General features: G+C 43.3%; 1 protein-coding gene across 1 annotated transcript; it reads left to right on the top strand.

Moving 5' to 3' along the window:
* The first annotated feature begins 6,021 nt into the window (after positions 1-6,021).
* On the top strand, positions 6,022-9,947 carry CDC50B (cell division cycle 50 P4-ATPase accessory subunit B). Its single transcript, XM_081509797.1, has one exon. The coding sequence runs from the start codon at positions 6,524-6,526 to the stop codon at positions 7,583-7,585; it is 1,062 nt and encodes a 353-aa protein (XP_081365923.1). The 5' UTR covers positions 6,022-6,523; the 3' UTR covers positions 7,586-9,947.
* Positions 9,948-10,182: the final 235 nt, after the last annotated feature.

Here is a 10,182-nt window from a genome sequence, read left to right as displayed (position 1 = left end):
TGAATTAAATGAAATAAATGCAAAACCTGAGTACAGTCAGACAAGTGAAGTTATTTTTACTTGAGCAAGAGAAATAGACATGCTGAACAAAAGTTGGCTTTAAAATGAAAGCTTTTGTTAAACAAAAATAAGGCAACTCAGATGTTCTGAGACTTGGCACAAATGGAACAGAATTCTCTTATCTTTGGGCTATTAAAGACTTGCAATGCTAAAAATCGGTTCAAGTCTTTGGGGTTTTTTTAAGAGGAAGTATGCCCAGATATTACACTGTAGTGACTGAAAATGCAGGATGCCTGGAATTTAGACTTTCCAATCTCCCATTTACCTCTATAAAAACTTGGCCAGCCTCCATTTCCTTAGCCTAAATCTTAGTTCTGCATCAGTTTGATGGCTTTAATAATAAGACCAACCAACTAGGTTTCGGGTGTGAATTACATGAGCTACTGCATATGAAGTGCCTACAGAGTGACTGGCCCACAGTAGGTACTCAAGAAAGGCTATTTAATCAGTGAGTCAGTGCAGTGTACGGAAGACCTCTTAGGAAGGCTAAGACCAGATATTTTTGCATTGAAAATGATATTTACTATCATTTTGGCAAACACACTCATACAGATAAGTAATCAGGAGACCAGAGAAGTTAAGCAATTTGACAAAGGTCACATAGCTATTTCTTGATAAACTTTAGAACAGAACTTGGACTTCCTCAATGTCAGGCAATTTTCTTTCTCCTATCCTATATGGCTTCTCCTAGTATCTGATCGTTTATTCACACAGATTGAGTACATTCTGGGGCTAACAACTGGTTTTGTCAGCAAAGTTTTGGTGAATGTAGCTAAGCAAACATTGTTGCAGCAATGTCAAAGACTCCAGCAGTATGTATCTTTAATAGGTTTGACTTTTAAGCCCCTGTCCTACTTTCAGAAATTTACCCTTAGGAAATAATATAAAATGAAAAGTTATATGCAAAAAGATGTTTGCTATCATATTCTTTGGAATACTGAAAAAATAAAAATAATCTACATGCCCAACAATAGGAAAGTAGTTTAATACGGCAGAAGCAAGTATTCTGGAACCATTTAAAAATTATGAAGACCACAAAGAAACAGAAAATATTTACTTTATTCATCTCATTCCATAAGGAGGTAATTTAACACATAGATTCGGAGAAGGCAATGGCAACCCACTCCAGTACTCTTGCCTGGAAAATCCCATGGACGGAGGAGCCTGGTAGGCTGCAGTCCACAGGGTCGCTAAGAGTCGGGCACAACTGAGCGACTTCACTTTCACTTTTCACTTTCATGCATTGGAGAAGGAAATGGCAACACACTCCAGTGTTCTTGCCTGGAGAATCCCAGGGACGGCGGAGCCTGGTGGGCTGCTGTCTATGGGGTTGCACAGAGTCTGACACGACTGAAGCAACTTAGCAGCAGTAACACATAGAATGATTACGTATTTTTGTAATTAAAATCAATTAAATAATTATATGGATAAATCCAGAAAATAAAAGAAAAAATAAAGTGATTTTAGGAGTACTGGAATTGGAAATGACTTTTTCTTTCACTTTGAGTTCTCTTCATGATAAAGAGATGCAATAAAGACTTGTTTAGAATGAACTTTCTTTATTGGGACTGGGAAAGATTTACATGATCCAAGTATCCTTTAATGCATCATGATAACATATAGCCAAATGAAAGACAGGTCAGACCCCTCACCATACACTGAACTGAGGGACACAGCAATGTATACCCATCCCTGACCTCTCAGAATTTACAAGCTGGTAGAGAAGACATGACATATATCTCTGGATCTTGATACTGCTCCACCTACAAAACCTTTAACATCTCATCTCAAACCAGGGCTGTTCCCCTCCCAGCTTTCATGCCACCTGCTTATTAACATCATTAGAACTGCCAGTCTGCTGGTCCCTATGCTCTCTTTTGTTCCCACAGCTTTGTTTCATTTTTCTTTGCTATTCTGCTTAAAGACTAAGGCATATCACTTTAGCTGCCCTGTCCGCAATAAACTGCAATATCTTAGACCTTTATTTCTAATTCATCTGAGCTGAAAGCCCCCATGAGCTGGATGTGCTCCCTTGTCTTTGCCCAGCCTGGGTTGCAGGACTTCCCTAGATGAAGCCACCCAACATCCCTTCATATACCCCTGGCCAGTTTCCTCTCCCACTCCTGGTGGTCCTGCCTAGTTTCAGGCTCTCCCTTCTCTCCCCAATTTCTGTACTTTACTACACAGAAATTCTTAGATGAGAAATTGCTTCCCTTGAGCCAAGCCCAAAGTCTAGCTGCATTCTGCATCTATCCTTACTCCCTGCCTTCGTTTCAGAGGTGACCTGATTCTGCACCTTCTCTCGAACCCAGCACCTCCTATTTCCACTTTTGTACCACCCATGAACTTGTTGCCCCTCTCTTCAACTTTGCCTAAACTATGATCTTCTTCTTTCAAACCCTTTTCCCCTCCAACTCTTGCTGTCATCTATAAAGAAGCCTTTCCCTTGAGATGGATACATACTCTTCTAAATGATTACCACTTGCCTTTCTCCTCCCCTTCTCCGTACTTCTAAAAGGAGTTGTCCTACCTTGGCTGTCTCCAAGTCCTCTTTGCCTCATCTGAGATAACCTGACTCCTCCCACTCTACCACCCAGTTTTAGTTTAGTTTTAGTTTAGTTTCAGTTCCCACAGAAACTAAATCCAAAGGTGCCTTTTCATTTCATATTTCACTAGAAACCCTCAGCTGTGTTTCACCCTGTTAACCATTCCTTGTCTTGAAATATTCTCTTCTTTTAACTTTTGGGACACTCCATTGTGACCTTAGTTATTGGATAGTTATTTGAGTGAATAAACGAATGTCGCCTGGGGAGGGGAGAGCTAGTAAGGCTCTCAGTTCAACAGGAGGGCTCACACTTCTGGGGGGTGGTGGCAGGGAAGCTGTTAGATTTAAAATCCACTAGATTAAGTTTCAGGGACTGAATTCCTTCCTAGAGGCTAGTTTTATGGACTCTATGTCAAGCCAACTGATGACTCAATGATAACAGTGGTGGATGGAACCCATAGAAACGATACAGAGAACTGTTTATTCTCTTATCTCATTGAAGGGTAGGTGTAGTGGAGACTGGATCACACTATAGGAACTTGTGGACAACGCTGGGATTTCCTCTCTTGAAGATGATCAGGAGTGAGGGAAGTGTAATTCAAGTCAGCTGGGTCTCCCTCAGTCTTCTCTAACAGCTAAAGCTTCCAAACTGCATTCATTCTATTCAATAAGACAGAGTGAATTTTCCATTATTAAAAGATTACTTTTTAATTTTAGTATCATTCTTGTAAAATATTATCTGGTACTTAAGTATATGCTGTCTCTTATCTATTTTGATTCTTATTCTTAAGTAATATGTCTTCTATTAGACTGCAAAAGTCCTTGATGTCAAGGGTCCTTTTTAGGCTAATTGTCTTTTGTCTTCTACATTCCTTAACATAATAAGAGTGACACTTGAAAAATGCTAAAAGCAAAAGTCCCAATTAAAGACCTAAATGTTAGATCGGACACTATAAAACTCTTAGAGGAAAACATAGGTAGAACAGTCTCTGACATAAACCACAGCAAAATCTTTTTTAATCCATTTCCCAGAATAATAAAGTAATAAAAGTATAATATTACACTTCAAAGTAATAAAATAAAAGTAAAAATAAACAAATGAGACTGACTTAAACTCAAAAGCTTTTGCACAGCAAGAAAAAGTGAAAGTTGCTCAGTCGTGTCTGACTCTTTCCCATGGACTATATAGTCCATGGAATTCTCCAGGCCAGATTACTGGAGTAGGTGCCCTTTTCCTTCTCCAGGGGATGTTTCCAACCCAGGGATCGAATCCAGGTCTCCTGCATTGCAGGTGGATTCTTTACCAGCTGAGCCACAAGGGAAGCCCAAGAATACTGGAGTGGGTAGACTATCCCTTCTCCAGTGGATCTTTCCAACCCAGGAATCAAACCAGTGTCTCCAGCATCGCAGGCAGATTCTTTACCAACTGAGCTATCAGGGAAACAAAACAAAACGACAGCCCACAGATTGGGAGTAAGTACTTGCAAATGATGTGACTGATAAGAGGATTAGTCTCTGAAATTTACAAACAGCTTATGACACTTAATAGCATCGAAACAAACATCTCACTCAAAAAATGGGCAGAAGACCCAAATAGACAGTTCTCTAAAGAGGATGTACAGATGGCCAATAGGCACATGAAAAGATGTTCAAAATCACTACTTATTTGAGAAATGCAAATCAAAGCTACAATGAGATATCACCTCATACCAGTTAGAGTGGCCACCATCAAAAAATCCACAAACCCCAAATGCTGGAGAGGGTGTGGAGAGAAGGGAACCCTCCTACACTGTTGGTGGGAATGTAAATTGGTACAGTCACTATGGAGAACAGTATGTAGGTTCCTTAAAAACTAAAAATAGAGCCACCATACCACCCTGCAATCCCACTCCTGAGCATGTATCCAGAGAAAAGCATGGCCTGAAAAGATACATACACCCCAATGTTCATTGCACACGTTTACAATGATTGAGACATGGAAGCAACCTCAACGTCCATCGACAGAGGAATGGATAAAGAAGACATGGTATATAAATACAGTGGAATATTACTCAGCCATTAAAAAGAATGAAATAAGGCCACTTGCGGCAACATGGATGGACTTAGTGTCATACTAAGTGAGAGTATCATACTAAGTGAAGCAAGTCAAACAGAAGGAGAACTATCATATAAACATCCTTTATATGTGGAATCTAAAAAGAAATGATACAAATGAACTTATAAAACAGAAAGAGACTCACAGAAAACGAACTCACGGTTGCAGGGGGGAAGGGATAGTTAGGGACTTTGGAAAGGTCATGTACATACTGCTATATTTAAAATGGATAACCAACAAAAACCTATTGTATAGCACACAGAACTCCGTTCAATGTTATGTGCCAGCCTGGATGGGATGGGGTTTGGGAGAGAAGGGATACATGTATATGTATGACTGAGTTCCCTTCACTGTTCACCTGAAACTATCACAACATTGTTAACTGGCTATACTCCAATACAAAATATTTTTGGAGTTAAGAAAAATAAACAGAGAAGAAAAAAAAAGAAATATACAAACAAAAAAAAAATCCTTTTGTTTAATTTAGCAAGTATTTTAACTTTCCAAATTTCAGTTGACTCCAGAATGCGATATATTATTCTAGGTGCAAAACCGTAATATAGAAAATACTTAAGTTATTTGCATTTTATGAGCGGGAAGAGAGGCAAAAACACCTCAATACCTAAGAAGGATTTAGCACAAAGTTGAAATGGCCTGACACCTTCTTGTGTATATTGTACCAACCTAGATATAAAAGCTGGAATCCCAAGCAATGTTCAGAACTAATTTGGGTTTTCTTTGCAGTAAGTCCTACAAATCCTTGTAGTTTACCTCCTTAGGCCAAAAGTCGTAACATCCTTGACTGTGGATAGCAGCTAGGTCTTTTGGGACTTTGGATTAGGCTTTTTTTTCCAGTCATGCAAATAATCTGAAAAGAGAAAGAAATTACATGTAGTCCAGTGCGTTTTTCTGTTTGTGTTTCTCCACCAGCTAGAGATATTTAAAGGCTCTGAACCTCTTACATCTTTAATCCTCTTTCTTAAGTGTCATTTTATTTTTAGAGAACTTTCCACTTTTTTTAGTTCTACAGCCAGATTGGGGCACCTAGCTGGAAAACCATTTTCCCTTAAAAAAAAAAAAAAAAAAAAAGGCTAGAATTTGAATGCAGGCATGGAATTCCAAACAGATTTACTACAGTGCAATTCTTCAGACATTAATATTTATCGCTGAAAGTTGACTGAAAAGGGTCCTGAAATTAACCTACAAAGACAAGAGGCTCTAGAGACACTTTTCCCGCCTTTTAGGTAAAAGAGGATTAATAACCTGAAATCTTCAAGGCTCCAGGACGCACGATACAATCCCTCAGTGGAACTTGGTGCTAGAAGCTGCAGCTTCTACGATTTTGGGCAAGGCTGGCCCAGGCACTCTGGTCACAGAGAAAGCGGAAGGGAAGAAGTACCGGAGCAAGGCAGAAGCCACTCAGAAGCACCCTGGGGCCGCCACTCACCTCGAGGAGGAGGAGCTGGCGTCCAGATCCACCTGGATCGAGAGGACAAGAGAACCCTGGGTCCGCCAGGTGAGGGAAGGGAACGCCCGCCCTACTCACCCCAGAAGAGGCGGGGCGCGGCTCGCGATTACCCGCAGGGGCGGAGCCGGTCGAGCACCTGGGCCGAGGCGGAATTGAGGGAAACCAGTCTCCACCAGAAGAACCTGGTACTAAGACTCACCTGTGCGGGGGCTTGAGGCCGGGCCGGGGCCAGAACTCACCCGAGTGGGCGGAAACCTGCCCCTGGAGTAGCCCCAGGCTCGCCCAGCGCGGAGGGCGAGGCACCCTCCCCCGGGCCGCAGCACCCGAGCGCCCCTCCGTGGGTCCGCGCGGCGCCATGACCTGGAGCGCCACCGCCCGGGGCGCCCACCAGCCGGACAACACCGCGTTCACGCAGCAGCGCCTCCCCGCCTGGCACCCGCTGCTGTCGGCCAGCATCGCGCTGCCGCTCTTCTTCTGCGCCGGCCTGGCCTTCATCGGCCTGGGCCTGGGCCTCTACTACTCCTCCAACGGCATCAAGGAGCTCGCGTACGACTACACCGGCGACCCGGGTACCGGCAACTGCTCCGCGTGCGCCACGGCCGGCCAGGGCCGCGCACCGCCGCCCGCCTGCTGGTGCGCCTGGTACTTCTCGCTGCCCGAGCTCTTCCAGGGCCCCGTGTTCCTCTACTACGAGCTGACCAACTTCTACCAGAACAACCGGCGCTACGGCGTGTCCCGCGACGACTCGCAGCTGAGCGGGCTGCCGAGCTCGCTGCGCCATCCGATCAACGAGTGCGCCCCCTACCAGTACAGCGCCGCCGGCCTGCCCATCGCGCCCTGCGGCGCCATCGCCAACAGCCTCTTCAACGACTCCTTCTCGCTGTGGCACCAGCGCCAGCCCAACGGGCCCTACGTCGAGGTGCCGCTCGACCGCACCGGCATCGCCTGGTGGACCGACTACCACGTCAAGTTCCGCAACCCGCCGCTGGTGAACGGCAGCCTGGCGCTGGCCTTCCAGGGCACCGCTCCCCCGCCCAACTGGCACGAGCCGGTCTACGAGCTGAGCCCCGACCCCAACAACACCGGCTTCATCAACCAGGACTTCGTGGTATGGATGCGCATCGCTGCGCTGCCCACGTTCCGCAAGCTGTACGCGCGCATCCGCCAGGGCAACTACTCGGCCGGGCTGCCGCGGGGCGCCTACCGCGTCAACATCACCTACAACTACCCGGTGCGCGCCTTCAGCGGCCACAAACGCCTCATCTTCAGCAGCATCTCGTGGATGGGCGGCAAGAATCCGTTCCTGGGCATCGCCTACCTGCTGGTCGGCTCCCTCTGCATCCTCATGGGCTTTGTCATGCTGTTCGTCTACATTCGCTACCAGGACCAGAGTGACGACGAGGAGGACGACGAGTGATTCCTGCTCTCAAAGTACCCTTTCTGCTCCTTGCCAAAACTCCTGCAAACTTCTTTAGGCTTCTCTCTCTCCACTGTCACCCAATTCCAACTTCGCCTCGCTTTGCCTCCTATTGTGGATGAGGGGACCAGAGAGAGAGAGAAATTAACACCTGATCAGGGGCTTCCAGTCTCTTTTAGGGTGTTTGAACTGCTAGAGCGAGACATTCCTACAAATTTTCCCCATCTCTTTCACGAGTGGACACGTTAGGTTCTTTGAGAGAGGAATGGACGCTTGCTTGCTGCTGCTGCTGCTGCTAAGTCGCTTCAGTTGTGTCCGACTCTGTGCGACCCCATAGACGGCAGCTCACCAGGCTCCACCGTTCCTAGGATTCTCCAGGCAAGAACACTGGAGTGGGTTGCCATTTCCTTCTCCAGTGCATGAAAGGGAAAAGTGAAAGTGAAGTCGCTCAGTCGTGTCCGACTCTTCGCGACCCCATGGACTGTAGACTACCAGGCTCCTCCGTCCATGGGATTTTCCAGGGAAGAGTACTGGAGTGCGGTGCCATTGCCTTCTCCGGGACGCTTGCTTAGACACTCTTATTCAACCCCTATCTGATGAAGAGACAGACCTGTAGATGTTAAAGAACTTCGAGATCTAACAGCTACTCATTGGCTCTTGGTTCTGATTCTGACTCTGAATCTAGAGCTTTAACCACTGTAGTACAGTGGTTTTCTTTTCTTGGGGGTTGGGGTAAGTGTAGAGAGTGAAGCCCACAAATAACCAGCAGAGGCATGGAGAATTGGAGGAGAAATCACTGTTTTAAAATGTAGATAGATTAGAAGGCCCCATCCCCAGAAATTCTGACACTATAATAAGGCTTTGGTGAGACCCTGGAAGCTGCAGTTTTAACAAACCCTTCTGGAGATTCCTCCTGTATTCCCTCAAGTTCGGGAATCAGTGCCCTGAACCAGGGAGCAAGTAGGATACTGTTCTCCTCATATGTCTGAGGCTAGGCATGACTCCATCACTGCCCGTCCAGTTTTTCAGGTGGTCATTTTTTCCCAGGGGCAGTGGCAAGCATAATGTTCCAAGTTTGGTCTCACTCCTCCTTGAACATAGAAAGCTCTCTGTAATGTGCAAAGTAAGTGAAAACAACTAGTTGGCATACAGATTTGCAGAGCAGGGTTTGTAACAATTCATTTGATATTTTAGTGCAAGAAATTAAAAAAAAATTTTTTTGCCAGGTACTGTGTAGAAACTTGAAAATGTCAGGTCAGTTTGTACAGTTCAGTGGGAAGGTTTTAACCTTAGAATCAGATAGCTGGAGGGGACCTTAGAGGGAAAATGTTTTTCCTAAATTCATATCGTGACTCAGTCTTCTTTGTCATCTAAATGATTTTTTATGCTTAGTGACTTTTTTATGCTTATGTTCTTCATACCTTTTCCCTTGTGTCTAAAAAAAAATTAATGTTCTCAAATGAACCATGTTTTTAATAATATGTTGAAGTGAATGCCAAGAAATTAGTCTTTTGTAAACTAGACTCTTAAAAATTATTTGAACCATTGAGATAATGTTAAACTTTGACTACTCGAATATCATTCTAATATATTGATATATACAGTTACTGTAAGAAAATAGAATTTTAGAAAACTCTTTTATGGCAAAAGAACTTTAAAAAGTGAGATCATCTGCACAAGTTTATTTGCTGAAAGCAAACAGTTATTTGGTGTTCTGTCAGAACTCTTAGTGCCTGTTCTCTATTACGGCTACTTTCCAGTTTTTGCTCATGCCTATAAGGCAGGGCAATAATTTGAAGTTTTGTTTGTTTGTTTTTTACTGAGTAGTCACAGAAATATTGAATTGTACTGAATAATTTATATTAATTTTATTTTATTCTTCTGGTTCTTTGAAAAATAATAGACATAGACAGCATGCATGTTCACTGACATCTGTCAGATCTTCTGGAACAGTTGTGACTTAAGAGATTCTGTCCCAGTATTTACATAAACCAAAAAATATTTTATAATCCCAGTATGTTGGCTTCCCAACTCCTGAGTATGACACAATTTTACTGTCAGATTGTGTAGTGTGATTTGAGCCTGTGGATATATGATCATATGTATATAGAGTAATTTTTATTTATCATGAATTTTTGATCAAGCAGCTGCTTCTTTATAATTTACCACATTTTTTTACTACTTAATTGAGAAGAACCATGTATATTACTATCATTTTTACAATATTCATTTTATTGCTATAAAATTTTAAATGAGTCTACAAAATTAAAGGTATTCTGATTAAATCAATGAATATGGTTCCAGGCCCTCTTCTCTGGGTTTTTGAAAGAGAATAAAGGTTATATTTGTGTTGCCTTTGTTATCACATTTGCTTAATCCTTTTGAACTATGATCTTAAAGCCACAAACGTTAAAAAAGTTACCAGCTACCATCCACTTTGCTCATTTGTTATTAGCAGATTTATACTGCAGCAAGAAAATCATCTTTCAGAATAAAGCTCAAATGAACTCAATCTTTCAGTGTTAACTTCCTAACACAGAATTTGAACTTATATCAATATCAACATGTAGTGTGAATCAGACAATCCTTGACTGTTG

Source organism: Giraffa tippelskirchi, chromosome 7 (genome assembly GCF_054371585.1).
Source record: "Giraffa tippelskirchi isolate mGirTip1 chromosome 7, T2T-mGirTip1v1.2.pri, whole genome shotgun sequence".
NCBI classification, from domain to species: Eukaryota; Metazoa; Chordata; class Mammalia; order Artiodactyla; family Giraffidae; genus Giraffa; species Giraffa tippelskirchi.
This window is presented reverse-complemented; position numbering and strand designations above follow the sequence as displayed.

What these genes read in the sequence shown, in the direction of transcription:
- CDC50B (XM_081509797.1), top strand. Translation starts at nt 6,524, where the DNA reads ATGACCTGGAGCGCCACCGCCCGGGGCGCCCACCAGCCGGACAACACC.